Source organism: Coregonus clupeaformis, chromosome 8 (genome assembly GCF_020615455.1).
Source record: "Coregonus clupeaformis isolate EN_2021a chromosome 8, ASM2061545v1, whole genome shotgun sequence".
In the NCBI taxonomy this organism is placed as follows: domain Eukaryota; kingdom Metazoa; phylum Chordata; class Actinopteri; order Salmoniformes; family Salmonidae; genus Coregonus; species Coregonus clupeaformis.
In genome coordinates, this window is record NC_059199.1 from 13853518 (window position 1) to 13874807 (window position 21290).

Here is a 21290-nt window from a genome sequence, read left to right on the forward strand (position 1 = left end):
CATTTCTATAGCTTCCATCTTTTTTTTTTTTTTTTTTTTTTTTTTACAATTGAGGAGGAGTACCAAGATGGCTGCGTGGTGGCTTCGATACTGTGCTCCCTGACAGTCATCCAGGGTTTATGCGCATCATTGGTCGGACCACCTTCGCAGGTGCGTCTGTGCACGTGATACGGTAAAAAATATTTCAGTATTTTGATGCTGTAGTTGGGAGAGTAACATTAGTAATCTCTAAAAACTATACTGTTTTAAAAACAATTGTTTAGCTCACATAATATAATATAAAAGTATGCATTAAGGTGCCTGTAATAGAATAATTGTGGCAAAAACTAATGTAGACATTAATATATGCAGTTCTATAGCTTCCAAAATATTTTGTACAATGGTGGGGGATTTGGCTACAACACAGCGTCCCCACAAAACTCATCTAGCGTATATATAAATCATTGGTCCAAGGCTACAAGCCCTGAGTCCACTTTGATAAGTCCTAGCAGTGAGGGGGTGAGTGAGTGACAGTTTTTCTTCTTCTTCTGAATGGTTAATAGTATGGTTGATAACATCTTCTTCAAATAATGTTGATAGGCAGGTGTTTTTCTGACCTACCACTGCTTAGAATCCAATGAATGTCAATGTGTAAACAAGCATAGGCCCTACTGATTCTTCATTAATGTGTGTAAAAAATACTGTCCTGCTCCCCTCCTATCTGCCTAAATCTCCCTCACAGTCCCTTCAGTTTCCCTTGAGTGCCGTTAGTTTGGCTGTTTAGCCTACCTTAGTTATCCATCACCCATCATAGCCTTGTCATTCCCAAGCAATCAGAGCGCTTGGAAAGGCACATTTGGACACTGCACCCACCCACTCAGGTCAGTGTTATCGTTGTCCGAAGAAAGAAGATACACATTTCTGAGGACTATTTTTATTTTGGACAGTAACAAGAATACCTGAATGTGGTGGGTGCATCGAAATAACCACAATTCATTCCTAGCGACACAAGTACTATTCCACCAAGATTCACTCCCAGTCAAGATTCATGTTATATGACCAAAAGTGTGTGTGTGCTTAATGTGTGTTGAGGAAAAGGAAATAAAAACCCTGAAAAGAGAAGCATCAGCATTGTTCTTACCGGACATCCTGTGGAGGGTCAGAACCCAAATCACAGTCAGCATAATTGTGTTAGCGGGTGAGGGCATTCACAGCCGACCGCTCATATGGGTGAGGGCATACCAGCCAACCGTTTTTATAATGTGCATTAAAATACTCTTGGTCACCTTTATACCTTGATAGTTAATGTCTGACAGAATTTTTTACCTACACAATACACAATAGATTGTATCATATCACATGGTAGGTCTAACATCCATTTAAAAACACAACAGAACAGTGCTGTGTATCACTTTTTTTTATTACAGTTTATGTCTTAATCTCTAATGCCACAAGATAAAGATTTAAACATACTTTTTCAAATAGATAACAGGACATTCACTGTATGAGGAAACAATCAATTTCTCAACCATGCCTGTCAAGTTTATGCCACATGTTGTCACTCTCTCTCTCTGAGTTATGACTTTTCAAAGGTCATTTTGACGGATCCGTCAGTACTCTACCCAACACTGGTAATTTGATATCTCATAGGCCTAATTAAGCTCTTCTCTTGCCAAAGGGACATATGTAACATACAAATAATGACAAAATGATGTTTGCGTGTGACATGGAATTATTTATTTTGCTAAACATCTTCGTTCACCATTCAAATGGAATATCTTCCCTTCATCTCTTTAATGATAAGGGAAATTCCCCATGTCCATAGAAAATCATAACAAAAAGTATCCCATTTTCATTTGAACAAATAACATGTTGACAATATATTTGCAACTGGTGCTAGCTTGCCTTGAACTAGTCATCTATCTCTAGAATGGATTATTTGCTCATCTTGATAAGTCTTCGATTCAGCTCTATAGGAGGCAGTATTAAGGAGGGTTCAACGATGGAGCTCCTTCCTCCTTTTGCTGCCTTCTCTGGTCCTCTGCATCCTATAGGTCTTCTTAGCCAGCGCTCTCTCTTTCCCCAGGACCTCAGTGTCATCCAGGATCTTCAGGCTTGGGATCTGACTGATCACATACTGCCTGTGTGGACCAGAGGAGGAAAAGGTTGGTCATTTCAGTGCTTTGAATGACATCATTGTGTTGCAGTTTGAGCTTAAATGACATCAGTGTTTAATCGTACTGGAATAATGTCAGAACACACTGATGAGGGACAGTAAGACAAATATGGTATATAGGAAAATATTTGACAGTGTGTCACGCTGTACATTAGCTAATGACTGGAACCAACTCTGTAACTTATTTAGAGTTATAGAATCATATCATGCTCCTGTTACCGTGTCACAATACATCATTCTCATCTAAATAAAAAAAAGACACAGGTGCAGCTTTAGTGTATCAGCTGTGTTCACTCAAGCTCACCTGTAGTCTATGTACTGGGGCAGACTCCCTCCATTGAAGTAGCTGGGTGCTGCCTCGTTGTTCATCATGCTGAGGATCCTAAATGAAGTAGAAACATCCAGAGGTCAGACAGCGACACTTAAAATGGTCTTTGTGGTATGGTGTACATTGTATTAACATGCCTCTTCAATGCTCCACAATCTTGCACCGTACTGAACACCAAAGAAGTTGGCTTCAACAGAAACAAAATGACACCCAAGCAAACGCGCACACACACAATGCCCCAATGGCCTCAGTTAAAGCTATTCTTACTTGATGTTGGGAAACTTGCAGCGGATCTCCTCCACGAAGATGGGCAGGTTGCTGATCTTGTTCTTGTTGATCCACACGGTGGTGACACTAGGCATGTAGGGGAACTTGACGTGGGACGAGTAGCTGTTGCAGTCCAGGATCAGAGTGCTGAGCTGCTCCAGTTCACCCAGGAGAGCTGGGCTCCGTTGGCAGCGGAGTGAAGGAGAAACATTGCCAGGGAGACTGTTTTTGTGAATGTACATTGCATGTCAGGATTGGGGTAAATTCCATTTAGATTCCAGTCAATTCAGAAAGTAAAACACATTCAAATTTTCCTTATTGAAAAGCATTGACGAGAATTGGAATTGGAATTTGTATTTCAGTGTACAAAAAAAGTATTTAGTCAGCCACCAATTGTGCAAGTTCTCCCACTTAAAAAGATGAGAGGCCTGTAATTTTCATCATAGGTACACGTCAACTATGACAGACAAAATGAGGGAAAAAAATCCAGAAAATCACATTGTAGGATTTTTTATGAATTTATTTGCAAATTATGGTGGAAAATAAGTATTTGGTCAATAACAAAAGTTTCTCAATACTTTGTTATATACCCTTTGTTGGCAATGACACAGGTCAAACGTTTTCTGTAAGTCTTCACAAGGTTTTCACACACTGTTGCTGGTATTTTTGGCCCATTCCTCCATGCAGATCTCCTCTAGAGCAGTGATGTTTTGGGGCTGTCGCTGGGCAACACGGACTTTCAACTCTCTCCAAAGATTTTCTATGGGGTTGAGATCTGGAGACTGGCTAGGCCACTCCAGGACCTTGAAATGCTTCTAGAAGCCACTCCTTCGTTGCCCGGGCGGTGTGTTTGGGATCATTGTCATGCTGAAAGACCCAGCCACGTTTCATCTTCAATGCCCTTGCTGATGGAAGGAGGTTTTCACTCAAAATCTCACGATACATGGCCCCATTCATTCTTTACTTTACACGGATCAGTCGTCCTGGTCCCTTTGCAGAAAAACAGCCCCAAAGCATGATGTTTCCACCCCCATGCTTCACAGTAGGAATGGTGTTCTTTGGATGCAACTCAGCATTCTTTGTCCTCCAAACAAGACGAGTTGAGTTTTTACCAAAAGGTTCTATTTTGGTTTCATCTGACCATATGACATTCTCCCAATCCTCTTCTGGATCATCCAAATGCACTCTAGCAAACTTCAGACGGGCCTGGACATGTACTGGCTTAAGCAGGGGGACACATCTCGCACTGCAGGATTTGAGTCCCTGGCGGCGTAGTGTGTTACTGATGGTAGGCTTTGTTACTTTGGTCCCAGCTCTCTGCAGGTCATTCACTAGGTCCCCCCGTGTGGTTCTGGGATTTTTGCTCACCGTTCTTGTGATCATTTTGACCCCACGGGGTGAGATCATGCGTGGAGCCCCAGATCGAGGGAGATTATCAGTGGTCTTGTATGTCTTCCATTTCCTAATAATTGCTCCCACAGTTGATTTCTTCAAACCAAGCTGCTTACCTATTGCAGATTCAGTCTTCCCAGCCTGGTGCAGGTCTACAATTTTGTTTCTGGTGTCCTTTGACAGCTCTTTGTTCTTGGCCATAGTGGAGTTTGGAGTGTGACTGTTTGAGGTTGTGGACAGGTGTCTTTTATACTGATAACAAGTTCAAACAGCTGCCATTAATACAGGTAACGAGTGGAGGACAGAGGAGCCTCTTAAAGAAGAAGTTACAGGTCTGTGAGAGCCAGAAATCTTGCTTGTTTGTAGGTGACCAAATACTTATTTTCCACCATAATTTGCAAATAAATTCATTAAAAATCCTACAATGTGATTTTCAGGATTTTTTTTCTCAATTTGTCTGTCATAGTTGACGTGTACCTATGATGAAAATTACAGGCCTCTCTCATCTTTTTAAGTGGGAGAACTTGCACATTTGGTGGCTGACTAAATACTTTTTTTCCCCACTGTACTTCCTGAATTGACTGGAATTTAAATGGAATTGACCCCAACCCTGTTGCATGTCTCATATTTCTTAGTGTGAGAGAGAGATGTGTTTGTGTTGCTTGTGTATGCATGTGTCTTCAACAGTGTGGTTTTCCATCTCTGGTGTGTGTATGTGCATGACTACAAGTGTGTGTGTGTGTGTGACGCATGCGTGTAATATGTGTGTATATATTGTCTGTGTACACGGCTCATAACAGAAGGATACTCCTCCAGCAGGTTGTAGCTGAGGTCCAACACTTCCAGGGTGTGTTGCTGGGCTAGTATGACTTCGTAGGGGATCTCTAGCAAGCCCTGGTAGGCAAAGGAGAGACTCCGAAGCCCCAGCACCGGGCCTGGCTGACCGGGCTGGCCAGACTGGCCTGGTGCAGCAGGTGGCCCCTCTGTCTCCATGGCTAAGAGGCCGAGCTACAGCCTCCAAGCACCTCACTCCTCGGTGCCAATTGGCCAGATTACCAGGGGATTCAGATACATGGCGCCGTAATCCCTGATATCCACCCTCAAATCAAAACAACCAGGGCATAATAGTTTAGTTATTGAGAGTACTGACTACCAAAACCCTTTTCTAGCAGTTAAACATAAACAAGAATCCAAAATGCTAATCGCGGACCCAAACGTTTTCTGAATAGTACAGGTCATATAGTTGACTGACCAGGTCATATAATGTATTACCCAGGCAAACCTGGGTTCAAATACTATTTGAAATCTTTCAAATACTTTGTGTTTGCTTCAGCCTGCCTGGAGTGCCATGTGGGTGGGGTTTGCACTTTTGGGACATTTCTATTGGTTCCATTGCAACAGGCAAGCTCAATCAAGTACAGCTAAAGTATTTGAAATTATTTCAATTAGTATTTGGTTTTAGATTTGAATCAGTCCCTGATCAGAGGGATTGAATTGAAACCAGCAGCTGCAGTAGCCCTTCAGCACCATCATTGAATATCTCAACAATTTCCCCTAATTTTTCACCTTTGAGACGTGTTGATACATCTTGAATTTTGGAATGTTGACATGAGTGAAGAACAGCATCGGTCAAAAAACGACACTAACAGAATCCAAACATGTTCTGGCTAGAGGAATAAAATACAGTAGTTTACCGTCACCGAGGTGATTCAGTTTTCATTCAGTTCACCTAATGACCTTTATTTGTAGCATACAGTAGGTCAACAGCAGTGCATGTTCTCATGTGCTATTATAGTAATTTCACCCTTAGATCCAGGCTGAGGTATTGGAGGTCAAAAAATGCTAAAAATGATCCACTGTGTTAGTTAGAAAACCAGACCAAATGCCTGTGCATGTAATTTACTCAGCAGCAGGTAGCCTAGTGGTTAAGAGCCTTGTGCCAGTAACCGAAAAGTCGCTGGTTCGAATACCCAAGCTAACTAGATGAGAAATCTGCCGATGTGCCCTTGAGAAAGGCACTCAACCCTAATTTATCATGTAAGTCACTCTGGATAAGAGTGTCTGGTAAATGTTTTGTGCATTTAATGTCAACTGAAGGTAATCAGGGCAGATCCGCCTTGTCATAGTTCTACAAACATCTATAAATCTTGCCATTGAAAACATTATATAAAAAAATAACGATGCTTGTATGGTCAGAAACTCTTAAAAAACAATCTACATCGTTCAAGAATAATACCAAGAAAGCAGAGCTGTCTCTTAAACTTGTCAGAGATACATAGGAACATTAATATAAAACAGGTCAACTTAAACAGACAAACATGCATTCACAAACAAAACATACAGCACATTATAAACATCTATATACAAATAATCATTCCATTTGGTCCAACTCACCAAGATGTGTAGTGGGGTGGTTTTCAGGCAGGTCTACCAGCTGAGATTCAGTCTGCTTACAGCACATAAAAGACACTCATTCATGGGGCAGCTCTGGATCACAAGATCTGGATAATCACATTGGCCATTAACCCCCTCCTCTCCACAGGTCCTCCTGAAGGCTAAGACCCAGGCCACGCTCAGTGGGCTAACGATGTGTTACGTTGCAGATAGAAATAGTCATGAATAGAGCTGACGTGATTCCTTATTCCACGTCAGAGAGGCATGTACATAATATATTTCTATCTGAATTTTCCACAACGTACAGTTATTCCCAAACGAAGTAAAAATCCTTCATATAGTTAATCCACTCTAGGGACAAAACACTCCATTGACAAAGGTTTTAGTAAATGTTGAACAGTTTTATTACACAAAATAAAATGTGAATGTAAAACATCATGAGAAATTCTTCCATCTTTGTTTACAAACACACATTATATTAACCTACAAAATGATTAAATCGGTTATAATAGGAAAATAAACGGCACTTTCTGAAATGTAACATATTATCACCATATTGGCACTGGCATGTGTTTGGCCACAGCCATATGCCTACGATGGCCGTTGTCAGGGACAGTACTTCATATCCCATACTAAACATGATCATATTTTCTTTTTAGCTTTTAGTCTCTTTTCAGAATGGCCCACCTTGCAAAATACTTTTGGAGCACAAATTCTTGCATAAACTCTTCATCAGTGAACATTTAACTAGGGGCATGCAATTTATCACAGTAACCAGACAACACTGAGATTTAATACTTTAGAATACTATAGATACTAAACATTTCCCTTGAAATAAGAAATATAACATTTAACAGTAATAATACTGGCTAAAATAACACTGCAGATGTTATGGTTATGTTACCTATATACATGTTAATAATATAGGCCAGGGTTTCCCAAACTCGGTCCTGGGGCCCACCCTGGGTGCACGTTTTGGTTTTTGCCTTAGCACTACACAGCTGATTCAAATAATCAAAGCTTGACGATGAGTTTGTGAAAACCTGATATAGGCTATATGTATACTATACACTGAGTATACCAAACATTAGGAACACCTTTTGCCCTGAGAACAGCCTCAATTCATCGGGGCATGGACTCTACAAGGTGTCGAAAGCGTTCCATAGGGATGGTGGCCCATGTTGACTTCAATGCTTCTCACAGTTGTGTCAAGTTCGCTGGATGTCCTTTGGGTGGTGGACCATTGATGATACACATGGGAAACTGTTGAGTGTGAAAAACCCAGCAGCGTTGCAGTTCTTGAAACAAACCAGTGCGCCTGGCACCTACTACCATACCCTTTTCAAAGGCACTTAAATATTTTGTTTTACCAATTCACCCTCTGAATGGCACACATATACAATCCATATCTCAATTGTCTCAAGGCTTAAAAATCCTTCTTTAACCTCTCTCCACCCCTTCATCTACACTGATTGAATTGGCTTTAACAAGTGACATCAATAAGGGATCATATCTTTCACCTGGATTCACCTGGTCAGTCTATGTCATGGAAAGAGCAGGTGTCCTTAATGTTTTGTACACTCAGTTTATAAGTCAAATGAGTGAGTATAACAATGTAATGGATAAAACTAGAAAAGTTTGACTTCAGAGACATTGAAAAATTAATTCAATAGGGGTCAATGCAATCCTTTCTTCATTTTTTGACAAACTTTGGTGTGCATGGGGAGTCGAGAGTGAATTGCGAAAATGGATCATCAGGAGCTAGCAGCACTGATACTAATGCTAGCTGACTTATGTGATAATACTGGATATGGAGCGAGTGAGAGACTGCAACTATTAGGGTAAGGTTACCCTTATCTATGTAGGTCTTCCCTCTAGATTATCATTGAGTTTTATATAGCCAGGAAATGATCGGGACACTTGATCCCAAGACATTCCTATCATTGAACACTGTTCAAAAGAGAAAAAGGGGTCTCTCTAAAGATCCCATTATCAGCATTCTTAGCAAGCTTATTTTAAAGAAATGTGGCAGGAAAAGCTTACCACAACCCTATGAGTTTTGCAGATCTTGTTTTTGTAAAGATGACAGTAATTCTAAGTACGCTGGTTCATCGGTGAGACTTGCACTGGTTATGTCACTTTGACAGAATGCTTCTTCTGGACACACAGAAGAGTGACGTAGGGCACCCCAATGAAGGCCCACTTTTCACTGGGCCAGAACATGACCACGGGGCCCTGCTCTGGGGCCTCGGAGGCTGCGTCGAAGTAGGCGAAGCACACGCACCCAAGGTAGGAAGCCAAGCAGATGAGAATGTGCCTACGGAAATAGAGAGGGGTTAATCAGGGGTTAATCACACAAGTGGGGGCGGATTAAATCATGTGGCAGGCCAAACATTTTTAAGACCCCTGGCATGACACTTTCCATGTAATAGTACTAGAATTGGACTTACCATACACAGTGCAAATAGGGGAAGTTGACAGAGGACCACATATCACAGAAGATCCTGTCACTGATCCAGCAGAGCAGTGCCAGTGTCCACCACATTCCAGTGAGCAGACCCAGCTTAAACACACGCAGGTTTTCACACCTACAGACAACACACATACATTTACAGAGCGTTTATAATTTAAATGTTGATTGCAGGCTCATTCAAACTATGGCCAGCTATTCATTTTTTTAACCAGCCCACTGCCTAATTTCTGACTTAAAATCAAATGAAGTGACAATGCTGCATTTGCTCTGACCTCTTGATCTCGGTTATGAGCAAGGCGGTGCAGGGGATGCCCAGGCTCATTAGAGAGATGGCGTTGATGGCAGGTTTGATGAAGGCCAGTACTGTGGTGATTCCTGAGAGGATCCCAATGACCACTTTGAACCTTAACCTGGAGGAGAGAAGAAGTTGAGCTGTCACTCAACATACATAAATAGATCAGAATGGGAATAATCAAACACACTTTAGTTGTTAACTCACTTCATTTGAATGTATGCCGTTTTGCAAGCATGACTGTGTGTACTAGTGGCGGTCGGTGCCGTTTAAAGATTAACTGAAGTTAAGGTGATTTTGATAACCAAATGTGATAAAGAAGCATGTTCCTACCCTTAAAACAGCTGAAAACTCATATTTATGTTAAAAAATAAATAAATAGCCTCATCTGACTACTGTGTGTCTCCCGAGTGGCGCAGTGGTCTAAGGCACTGCATCGCAGTGCTAGCTGTGCCACTAGAGATCCTGGTTCGAATCCAGGGTCTGTCGTAGCCGGCCGTGACCGGGAGACCCCTGGGGCGGCGCACAATTGGCCCAGCATCGTCCAGGGTAGGGGAGGGGAGGGAATGGCCGGCAGAGATGTAGCTCAGTTGGTAGAGCATGGCGTTTGCAACGCCAGGGTTGTGGGTTCGATTCCCACGGGGGTCAGTATGAAAAATGTATGCACTCACTAACTGTAAGTCGCTTTGGATAAGAGCGTCTGCTAAATGACTAAAATGTAAATGTGTGCCACCATCTTGATAACGTGTCATCAATGACATCACTTGAATGGTTCGTCTGACAGGCAGCCCAGATTACAATGCATGTAAGTAGCCTCATTGAGAATGTTTTCATTTTGACAATAAAGAAGTGCCTTTTTAGAAGGCTATCCTGTTCGAGACTACATTTAAATTTTTACATTTTAGTCATTTAGCAGACGCTCTTATCCAGAGCGACTTACAGTTAGTGAGTGCATACATTTTTAATACTGACCCCCGTGGGAATCGAACCCACAACCCTGGCATTGCAAGCGCCATGCTCTACCAACTGAGCTACTAGCCAGGTAACATGGCATGAACAATAAATTGACAAAAAAAGGTGGGCTAGCTATCCAGATAGTCAAAAACCACAGCAAGCTCAACTATCATTTATGAAAATGTTGCTAGCTAGCTAGTGACGTTAGCGGAACAGCTTGCAGCAGTGCAGGATGTTACTATGGGCATTGGCAGCATCATTTGGTAAGTCTCACAACTAGCTGCAATTTATTTAATAGGAGTGGACACTTAACAACCCTAGATGTCTGCAGCTAACGCTTTCAGAACAGACACCTAGCTAGCTTGCATTGACTGAATACTTGTTTTTCTAGCCCCTCCTAAGTTTGGCACATCTGAAGTCCCTCACTGCAAACCATATTGAATACCGTTTTATGCATAGTGCACACGATCTGCCTGCAAAAGTGACTTTATTATTGTGGGCATTACCATACAGTTAGCTTACTAACCTTGTTTGCTGTTAGCTAGCTAGCTAACTTTGGCTAACACAGTACTACACAGTACAAAGGATTGACAGCCGTCCCATATAGATTGCAAAATAGTTGGGAAGAGATTTTTGACGTACCGATCCCATGGCATAGTGTTTATGAACTGATACGCAAAACGACACTGGATTCAAAACTTAGAATCTTTCAATTTAAATTATTATATACAATTCTTGCTACCAATAGAATGTTATTTATATGGGGGATACAATCTTCCCAGCTCTGCAGATTTTGCTGCGAAGAGACAGAATCATTAGATCATTTGTTTTGGTACTGTCCATTTGTAGCTTGTTTTTGGCTAAAGGATTGCAATATTTACCTGGAGCTAACCTTGCAGATAGCATTACTGGGTGATCTGAAAAGTCATAGTCAATCGATCAATAATATAATAATACTTTAAGCAAAAATCTTTATTTTCAATTTACAATCTGTAGAAACAATGAGAATAGAAAGGTTCAGAACGTTTGTAAAACATCACAGTACAGTTGAAAAATATATGGCAAATAGAAATCCTATACGGATGGTGTTAAGAGATAGATGGGTGGTGTTGAATGGAGTTGAAGGATGGGACTAATAACAACAACTAATAACAAGATAACTAATAATGTAATCATACTGTGTCCATAATAAGTATATAGGTTGTAGGTTGGGAGCTTTTGTGAAAGAGCACAGTTAGAAAGATATGGCATATAGAAGCAAACCGGATGGACATCATGAAAATGATCGGAGAGGTTGAGAGTAGAAGAAGTTCAGGAGAAAAAACAAACAAAATATAATTATTGTCAAATTGACTGTGTCCATAAAATGTATATAGTAAGTATAAGCTTGAAGTAGAGGCCTAAGCATTGTTGTTCACTAGTTTACTCCAATTAGGGAAAGGGTGGTGGGGTTGGAGAGTAATAAAGGGGAATATATATTTTTTAAAGGATATGTATGTGTATGTACAGTGAGGGAAAAACGTATTTGATCCCCTGCTGATTTTGTACGTTTGCCCACTGACAAAGAAATGATCAGTCTATAATTTTAATGGTAGGTTTATTTGAACAGTGAGAGACAGAATAACAACAAAGAAATTCAGAAAAATGCATGTCAGAAATGTTATAAATTGATTTGCATTTTAATGAGGGAAATAAGTATATGACCCCCTCTCAATTTGAAAGATTTCTGGCTCCCAGGTGTCTTTTATACAGGTAACAAGCTGAGATTAGGAGCACACTCTTAAAGGGAGTGCTCCTAATCTCAGTTTGTTACCTGTATAAAAGACACCTGTCCACAGAAGCAATCAATCAATCAGATTCCAAACTCTCCACCATGGCCAAGACCAAAGAGCTCTCCAAGGATGTCAGGGACAAGATTGTAGACCTACACAAGACTGGAAAGGGCTACAAGACCATCGCCAAGCAGCTTGGTGAGAAGGTGACAACAGTTGGTGCGATTATTCGCAAATGGAAGAAACACAAAAGGACTGTCAATCTCCCTCGGCCTGGGGCTCCATGCAAGATCTCACCTCGTGGAGTTGCAATGATCATGAGAACGGTGAGGAATCAGCCCAGAACTACACGGGAGGATCTTGTCAATGATCTCAAGGCAGCTGGGACCATAGTCAGCAAGAAAACAATTGGTAACACACTACGCCGTGAAGGACTGAAATCCTGCAGCGCCCGCAAGGTCCCCCTGCTCAAGAAAGCACATATACAGGCCCGTCTGAAGTTTGCCAATGAACATCTGAATGATTCAGAGGAGAACTGGGTGAAAGTGTTGTGGTCAGATGAGACCAAAATCGAGCTCTTTGGCATCAACTCAACTCGCCGTGTTTGGAGGAGGAGGAATGCTGCCTATGACACCAAGAACACCATCCCCACCGTCAAACATGGAGGTGGAAACATTATGCTTTGGGGGTGTTTTTCTGCTAAGGGGACAAGACAACTTCACCACATCAAAGGGACGATGGACGGGGCCATGTCCCGTCAAATCTTGGGTGAGAACCTCCTTCCCTCAGCCAGGGCATTGAAAATGGGTCGTGGATGGGTATTCCAGCATGACAATGACCCAAAACTCACGGCCATGGCAACAAAGGAGTGGCTCAAGAAGAAGCACATTAAGGTCCTGGAGTGGCCTAGCCAGTCTCCAGACCTTAATCCCATAGAAAATCTGTGGAGGGAGCTGAAGGTTCGAGTTGCCAAATGTCAGCCTCGAAACCTTAATGACTTGGAGAAGATCTGCAAAGAGGAGTGGAACAAAATCCCTCCTGAGATGTGTGCAAACCTGGTGGCCAACTACAAGAAACGTCTGACCTCTATGATTGCCAACAAGGGTTTTGCCACCAAGTACTAAGTCATGTTTTGCAGAGGGGTCAAATACTTATTTCCCTCATTAAAATGCAAATCAATTTATAACATTTTTTACATGAGTTCAATCTTGGTTTCATCAGACCACCCGGCAAACTCCAAGCGGACTGTCATGTGCCTTTTACTGAGGAGTGGCTTCCGTCTGGCCACTCCACCATAAAGGCCTGATTGGTGGAGTGCTGCAGAGATTTTGTCCTTCTGGAAGGTTCTCCCATCTCCACAGAGGAACTCTGTAGATCTGTCAGAGTGACCATCGTGTTCTTGGTCACCTCCCTGACCAATGCCCTTCTTCCCCGCAGTTTGGCCGGTCGGCCAGCTCTAGGAAGAGTCTTGGTGGTTCCAAACGTCTTCCATTTAAGAATGATGGAGGGCACTGTGTTCTTGGGGACCTTCAATGCTGCAGAATTTTTTTGCTACCCTTCTCCAGATCTGTGCCTCGACACAATCCTGTCTTCGAGCTCTACGGACAATTCCTTCGACCTCATGGCTTGGTTTTTGCTCTGACATGCACTGTCAACTGTCGGACCTTACAGTGGGGAAAAAAAAGTATTTAGTCAGCCACCAATTGTGCAAGTTCTCCCACTTAAAAAGATGAGGCCTGTAATTTTCATCATAGGTACATGTCAACTATGACAGACAAATTGAGGAAAAGAAATCCAGAAAATCACATTGTAGGATTTTTAATGAATTTATTTTCAAATTATGGTGGGAAATAAGTATTTGGTCACCTACAAACAAGCAAGATTTCTGGCTCTCACAGACCTGTAACTTCTTCTTTAAGAGGCTCCTCTGTCCTCCACTCGTTACCTGTATTAATGGCACCTGTTTGAACTTGTTATCAGTATAAAAGTCACCTGTCCACAACCTCAAACAGTCACACTCCAAACTCCACTATGGCCAAGACCAAAGAGCTGTCAAAGGACACCAGAAACTAAATTGTAGACCTGCACCAGGCTGGGAAGACTGAATCTGCAATAGGTAAGCAGCTTGGTTTGAAGAAATCAACTGTGGGAGCAATTATTAGGAAATGGAAGACATACAAGACCACTGATAATCTCCCTCGATCTGGGGCTCCACGCAAGATTTCACCCGTGGGGTCAAAATGATCACAAGAACGGTGAGCAAAAATCCCAGAACCACACGGGGGGGTGGAGCTAGTGAATGACCTGCAGAGAGCTGGGACCAAAGTAACAAAGCCTACCATCAGTAACACACTACGCCGCCAGGGACTCAAATCCTGCAGTGCCAGACGTGTCTCCCTGCTTAAGCCAGTACATGTCCAGGCCCGTCTGAAGTTTGCTAGAGTGCATTTGGATGATCCAGAAGAGGATTGGGAGAATGTCATATGGTCAGATGAAACCAAAATAGAACTTTTTGGTAAAAACTCAACTCGTCGTGTTTGGAGGACAAAGAATGCTGAGTTGCATCCGAAGAACACCATACCTACTGTGAAGCATGGGGGTGGAAACATCATGCTTTGGGGCTGTTTTTCTGCAAAGGGACCAGGACGACTGATCCGTGTAAAGGAAAGAATGAATGGGGCCATGTATCGTGAGATTTTGAGTGAAAACCTCCTTCCATCAGCAAGGGCATTGAAGATGAAACGTGGCTGGGTCTTTCAGCATGACAATGATCCCAAACACACCGCCTGGCAATCGAAGGAGTGGCTTCGTAAGAAGCATTTCAAGGTCCTGGAGTGGCCTAGCCAGGCTCCAGATCTCAACCCCATAGAAAATCTTTGGAGGGAGTTGAAAGTCCGTGTTGCCCAGCGACAGCCCCAAAACATCACTGCTCTAGAGGAGATTTGCATGGAGGAATGGGCCAAAATACCAGCAACAGTGTGTGAAAACCTTGTGAAGACTTACAGAAAACGTTTGACCTGTGTCATTGCCAACAAAGGGTATATAACAAAGTATTGAGAAACTTTTGTTATTGACCAAATACTTATTTTCCACCATCATTTGCAAATAAATTCATTAAAAATCATACAATGCAATTTTCTGGATTTTCTTTTCTCATTTTGTCTGTCATAGTTGACGTGTACCTATGATGAAAATTACAGGCCTCTCTCATCTTTTTAAGTGGGAGAACTTGCACAATTGGTGGCTGACTAAATACTTTTTTCCCCCACTGTATATAGGCAGGTGTGTGCCTTTCCAAATCATGTCCAATCTATTGAATTTACCACAGGTGGACTGTGGTCCAATCAAGTTGTAGAAACATCTCAAGGATGATCAATGGAAACAGGATGCACCTGAGCTCAATTTCGAGTCTCATAGCAAAGGGTCTGAATACTTATGTAAATCAGGTATTTCTGTTTTTTATTGTTATCTTTTTTGCAAACATTTCTACAAACCTGCTTTCGCTTTGTCATTATGCGGTATTGTGTGTAATGAGGATGACATTTAAAAAATATATCAATTTTAGAATAAGGCTGTAATGTAACAAAATGTGGAAAAAGTGAAGGGGTCTGAATACCTTCCGAATGCACTGTATATATTTACAAAAATATAGATATGGGGGATTGGAAATGATGAAGACAATTACATTGATAGAAGCCACGATCTATCTGCAATATTAAAGCTGATCTACCACCTAAAAATATATAGAAATTTAATACAAAATGTAATAAAAATAAACAGTAGATCCGATGCCCCTGCCCATGTGAAAATCACTGTAATGTTATGTAGCCTACAGCTGAATGAGCTCAAGTGGATTTCTGACCAGACTATACAGGCTTATTAACATGATTGTGAGTATTTTATTATTTTTCCATCTCAAATTGGTAGTTTTAGCTTTTAGTTTATTCACTTCTTGATCAGTCTTGATTTTTTTTTTAAAGAGTAAAGTAGGCGCGTGGACGCTCTACCATTCCCATGACGTTGAACATCTCGCTAAGCTTGTGCTAGGTCCTCGAAAAACGTCTAATAAACTCTGCAAAAAAAAGAAAAGTCCTCTCCCTGTCAACTGCGTTTATTTTCAGCAAACTTAACATGTGTAAATATTTGTATGAACATAACAAGATTCAACAACTGAGACATAAACTGAACATGTTCCACAGACATGTGACTAACATAAATTGAATAATGTGTCCCTGAACAAAGGGGGGGTCAAAATCAAAAGTAACAGTCAGTATCTGGTGTGGCCACCAGCTGCATTAAGTACTGCAGTGCATCTCCTCCTCATGGACTGCACCAGATTTGCCAGTTCTTGCTGTGAGATGTTACCCCACTCTTCCACCAAGGCACCTGCAAGTTCCCGGACATTTCTGGGGGGAATGGCCCTAGCCCTCACCCTCCGATCCAACAGGTCCCAGACCTGCTCAATGGGATTGAGATCCTGGCTCTTCGCTGGCCATGGCAGAACACTGACATTTCTGTCTTGCTGGAAATCACGCACAGAACGAGTATTATGGCTGGTAGCATTGTCATGCTGGAGGGTCATATCAGGATGAGCCTGCAGGAAGGGTACCACGAGGGAGGAGGATGTCTTCCCTGTAACGCACAGCGTTGAGATTGCCTGCAATGACAACAAGCTCAGTCCGATGATGCTGTGACACACCGCCCCAGACCATGACGGACCCTCCACCTCCAAATCGATCCCGCTCCTTCAACGATAAACGCGAATCCGACCATCACCCCTGGTGAGACAAAACCGCGACTCATCAGTGAAGAGCATTTTTTTTCCAGTCCTGTCTGGTCCAGCGACGGTGGGTTTGTGCCCATATGCGACGTTGTTGCCGGTGATGTCTGGTGAGGACCTGCCTTACAACAGGCCTACAAGCCCTGTCCAGCCTCTCTCAGCCTATTGCGGACAGTCTGAGCACTGATGGAGGGATTGTGCATTCCTGGTGTAACTCTGGATTTTTTATTTCATGAGCATGGCCTTATTTCAATTTACAGCATATTGGATGACTGTCATTCATATTCCATTCACCCAGCTCCATGTAACTTCAATAGGTTTAGGCTACTAAATGACAAATTTTCCCTATACCCAGCATGAGGTTACTACAACCTAGCCTACAAATGAAAGTTTATAACATAGGTGCACAGGCCGAGAGACCAATTGGTGTAATCAAGGTGACAGACAGGGACACATTCACTACTGCCTTGCACACTCTTGCCTGTATTTAGCTAATCTGGGGTGTAATCATTAGTCTAAACAGTTGCAAAACAAGAGTTTCTATTAGACAAATTCAGGTAGGTCCATCCCTGTTTCGTTCCATTTGTTTCCGTTTAAGAAACGTTTTGCAACTGAATCGGCGGAATGAATAGGCCTACACTCCTGATCAACTGCACACAGAGTTCACTTTCATAGCAGCCACATACAGCATCATCACTTTGCTCATTGTATAATTCCTTCTCGCCACTACGCGCTTTCCTCCTCTCACCTTTTCCCTTCGCTTGTGGACTTCAGTGCACAACACAGCTGTCTGTTGTGAAAAAACCTCTCCAAGCCAAACCTTCCTACCTTGACCGCTAACCTGCCTACATTGTTGTTTACCATATTAGTTAACGTCATAGTCTACATAGCTACTAGAACTAACACGTTAGTAAACCCACAATCCAATATGTGTACAAACACGCAGTACAGTAAGCATTTTAGCAGTTACACTGGCGGGCCCCAGTGGCAATAAATTAATAAAACCGAAAGCTTACCTTGACTTGGAAGAGTTGCAGTGTTGGATAGCCTTAGCCAGCTAGCTAACATAAATAGCATTCCTCGCTTTTTGAGTCAGGTTGTTGAGTAGGCTAAATTAGCTGCATTAGCTAGCTAAGTAAGTGAAAGGTAAACTAAAAAGAAGAAAAAAATACAACAAAATATAGCTAGCTCTCTTTTTCTCTCTGCTGCTTATCTAATAAATTTTAAAGAAATTAATTTGTTCAAAACTGTTCCACTATTGTCTTTCTCTTTATGTCAACTACTCACAACACTTTATGCACTGCAGTGCTAGCTGTAGCTTATGCTTTCAGTACTAGATTCATTCTCTGATCCTTTGATTGGAAGGCTAACATGTCAGTTAATGCTGCAAGAGCTCATAGGTTGGAGGACATAATAATAATAATAATAATAATAATAATAATAATAATAATAATATGCCATTTAGCAGACGCTTTTATCCAAAGCGACTTACAGTCATGCGTGCATACATTTTTGTGTATGGGTGGACATCCTCCGGAAGTTGTCATAATTACTGTGGTAGTCTATGGAAGGGGGCCTACTAGGTTTTGTATTGAAGTCAATGTACCCAGAAGAGGACGGGAAATAGCTGTCCTCGGCTATACCATGGTGCTACCCTAGAGGGTGCTGTTGAGTCTACTGTAGACCTTAATCGCTAACCCCAGTTATTTGGTGATGTGAACATATTTAGTATCGATTTATCTAAAAAGGATAACTTTTTTAATGTCACTATTTTTATTTTTATGAAATTCACTGAGTAGGATGGTCCTCCCCTTCCTCCTCTGAGGAGCCTCCACCGGTGTGTATGTATGTGTGTCACTTGCCTGTTTCTGCGGAAGCTCTTGGGCAGGTATCTCTTTGGGAACCACATGCCGATGGCACACATGAGCACCCACAGGATGGCCAGCTCGTCCAGCATCTGGCCCAGGAAGCTAAGGGTGGCATGGAAGTAAGTGGATCCAATGCCTGGGAGAAGAGACAATGTGTACAGAGAGTACGATGTGAGTACAATACACAATCTGCCATCTATAGGTAAGGCGGCAGGTAGCTTAGTGGTTAAGAGCGTTGTGCCAGTAACCGAAAGGTCGCTGGTTCTAATCCCTGAGCCAACTAGGTGAAAAATCTGTCGATGTGTCCTTGAGCAAGGCACTTAACCCTAATTGCTCCTGTAAGTCGCTCTGGATAAGAGTGTCTGCTAAATGACAAAAAATAAATAAAAAATATAGGCTTAGGTTAGATGCTGAGGAGATCGTCTCTCCGGGTTGTCTCCCACAATGTTCCGGCTTAGGGTTGGGTTTCCGAGACTACTGAGGAGAGGCAACTGTTGTGTAGGATTTGGCAGTGACAACAAAAGATGCATACCTGCTGAACCAGAATCTGGCCTCACAGGAGACGTTGATATGGCAATACTCCTTTAAGCCCAGGAATCAGCCATTCAACTTGCCATTCACCAGCTTTTCAAGCGTTAAAATGACAAAATAATTTTGTTACTCACCAAAAATGGTGAGTAACAAAAGTAACATGCTTGTAAATGTTTTATTTAGACCTTTTTTGGAAGTACATACAGGCCGTGAAGGCAGTAAATGATGATAGTTGCTCATTGAAACTCCATATTGGCGAGTAACGCAGGTATTTTTTACATTATAACGCTTAAAAAGCTGGTGGATGGCTAGCTGATTAAAGAAATCCACGATTTACACTGGCAGAACTTAGCAGGGAAGTGAACCAGAATTTGCCTTTACAGGAGACGTTGATATGGTGAATCTCCTTTAAGCACAGGAAGCAGCCATTCAACGTGCCATTCACTAGCTCACTCAACTCCATGATTTATGATGGAGTTGAGCAGTGACTAGTGTGGCCAGACTGGAGCTCCGATGTCAAATAGCATTTAGTTTTTATAAAAACTACTGATTTCAGCACCCAAGGAATAGCCCGCAATTACTCACACGACATTGTTATGTGTAATTGCGGGCTATTCTTTATGCGCTGAAATCAGTAGTTAAAAAAATATAAAAACGTCATTTTATGTGATGTCGCCCACACTAGTTGCCACTCAACTCCATCATAAATCGTGGAGTTAAGTCACCTAGTGAAAAGCACGTTGAATGGGGCTTTCCAGTGCTTAAAGGACATTCACCATATCAAAGTCTCCTGTAAAAGCAAATTCTGGTTCACATCCCAGTGTCATTTAAAAGTTAGAGCAGTAGACTTACCAACCACAACCAGCAAAGCCCAGATCAGATATATCCCACTGTTGAAATGTGTAGCATATTGTCGAAACAGACACATCAAAATAGGTGGCAAAATAAAGAACAGTATGTTGCTGATCTGCAATGAAGAACAAAATATAGGGGAGGAAATTGATTATGAGCACATGAACATATCTCTCACATTAGAAATGGCATTAGGCCTAAAGCCAAAAAAAAAATAGTTACAATGTGATCAACAAGGAACATATTTACCGTATTGTAGAACTCTGCAATTCCAGGGTAAATAAGATAATTTCCTTCACACCAATCCACTTCGGAGCTACCTTGACTCCAGAATACAAGATTGCTCATGTTTATAGATAACGTTAGCCCAAAATGCAAAATTACCTAGGTAACTAGCCACCAATGTCACTTGAGTGGGATAATAAGTTGGATACAAATTTGTAGCTGATTTTAAAAAATCGCTTTTATTGAATTGTCATTTTCGTACCTGATAATGCACGAGGTTGACTTACAAATAACTATTTAAAAGTAGTAAAACTAACTACCTATAATGTTTTGAAAGTACACTATTTGGACTATCAGAACTAACAGCGGTATATGTCAACAACAGTGTGTACAACTGTACGTGTACGTCACAAAAAATTAACTTCCGGTTTTGCACCTTCAAAATAAAAGCCCTCTCGATACGCTGGGAAAGTGGATCGGTACCACTTTTGGTGTTTTGGGTGACTGTCTCTGCTGTGTCTGAATCTCTGTCAGAACCCTCTTATTTATTGTCTTCCGTGGCTGTGCCCTCCTGGCCCTGACAAAAAATAGAACAAAATTAAATAAAAAACCTTGCACTTGTCCTTTCCTTCTAGAACTGGAAAAATGTACTTACTACGTCTGTGATTCTGTATGGTGTTGTCTAGAATATAGGCTACATGGGCCAGAGCTGTCCGGAACATCTAACCGGCACTTCTAATTTTTGGGGAATTGTGTATCGGCTCCTCTATAAAAAAAACAAAGCAGCCTATCGCTGGCCCAGATTCACACACCAAGGCAAAAAAGGTTGATCAAAGTGGAATGAATGCGGGATCTTTATTCAATAGCAATGGAGAGTGGGCATTCATTTCCTGATTTCGCTTTGTTCAAGTTTAGGGTACTAGGGGGTAACTAGCCACCTGGGGTAACTGCCCCACCAACCCCCTCCTGTAATTCACATAAAGACCACAAGATGTCACCAAATTATT

The 21290-nt window shown here is 41.9% G+C and overlaps 2 protein-coding genes across 4 annotated transcripts; both read right to left on the reverse strand.

The window, feature by feature from the left end:
• Positions 1-1693: 1693 nt before the first annotated feature.
• LOC121571178 (U2 small nuclear ribonucleoprotein A') lies at positions 1694-6895 on the reverse strand. Of its 3 annotated transcripts, XM_041882524.2 has the most exons (6): positions 6537-6895; positions 5709-5809; positions 4951-5241; positions 2751-2932; positions 2460-2537; positions 1694-2120 (listed from the first exon to the last, which is right to left on the reverse strand). In XM_041882524.2, the coding sequence occupies exons 2-6, from the start codon at positions 5766-5768 to the stop codon at positions 1976-1978; spliced, it is 756 nt and encodes a 251-aa protein (XP_041738458.1). In that variant the 5' UTR covers positions 5769-5809; positions 6537-6895; the 3' UTR covers positions 1694-1975. The 3 variants fall into 3 exon arrangements, with proteins under 3 accessions (XP_041738458.1, XP_041738460.1, XP_041738459.1); XM_041882526.2 differs by lacking the exon at positions 5709-5809 and having other exon boundaries at positions 2751-2930; positions 6537-6891; XM_041882525.2 differs by lacking the exon at positions 5709-5809 and having other exon boundaries at positions 2751-2933; positions 6537-6891.
• A 1153-nt stretch (positions 6896-8048) lies between these two features.
• Positions 8049-20899, reverse strand: LOC121571179 (alkaline ceramidase 2). Its single transcript, XM_041882527.2, has 6 exons — positions 20308-20899; positions 20059-20173; positions 18670-18811; positions 9282-9419; positions 8987-9124; positions 8049-8853 (listed from the first exon to the last, which is right to left on the reverse strand). The coding sequence occupies exons 1-6, from the start codon at positions 20404-20406 to the stop codon at positions 8667-8669; spliced, it is 819 nt and encodes a 272-aa protein (XP_041738461.1). The 5' UTR covers positions 20407-20899; the 3' UTR covers positions 8049-8666.
• Positions 20900-21290: the final 391 nt, after the last annotated feature.

Bases quoted from the DNA above. Each gene is read 5' to 3' on its own strand.
- LOC121571178 (XM_041882524.2), bottom strand. From the start codon at position 5,768: ATGCTGTTCTTCACTCATGTCAACATTCCAAAATTCAAGATGTATCAA. The intron at 5,242-5,708 runs GTGAAAAATTAG...TTTTGATTTGAG, and splicing joins TGTATCAACACGTCTCAAAG to GGTGGATATCAGGGATTACG. The intron at 2,121-2,459 runs GTGAGCTTGAGT...TGGTCCACACAG, and splicing joins CCCCAGTACATAGACTACAG to GCAGTATGTGATCAGTCAGA.
- LOC121571179 (XM_041882527.2), bottom strand. From the start codon at position 20,406: ATGAGCAATCTTGTATTCTGGAGTCAAGGTAGCTCCGAAGTGGATTGG. The intron at 9,420-18,669 runs GCAAGTGACACA...TCTCTCCTCCAG, and splicing joins AAGAGCTTCCGCAGAAACAG to GTTAAGGTTCAAAGTGGTCA. The intron at 9,125-9,281 runs GTCAGAGCAAAT...TGTTGTCTGTAG, and splicing joins CTCATAACCGAGATCAAGAG to GTGTGAAAACCTGCGTGTGT.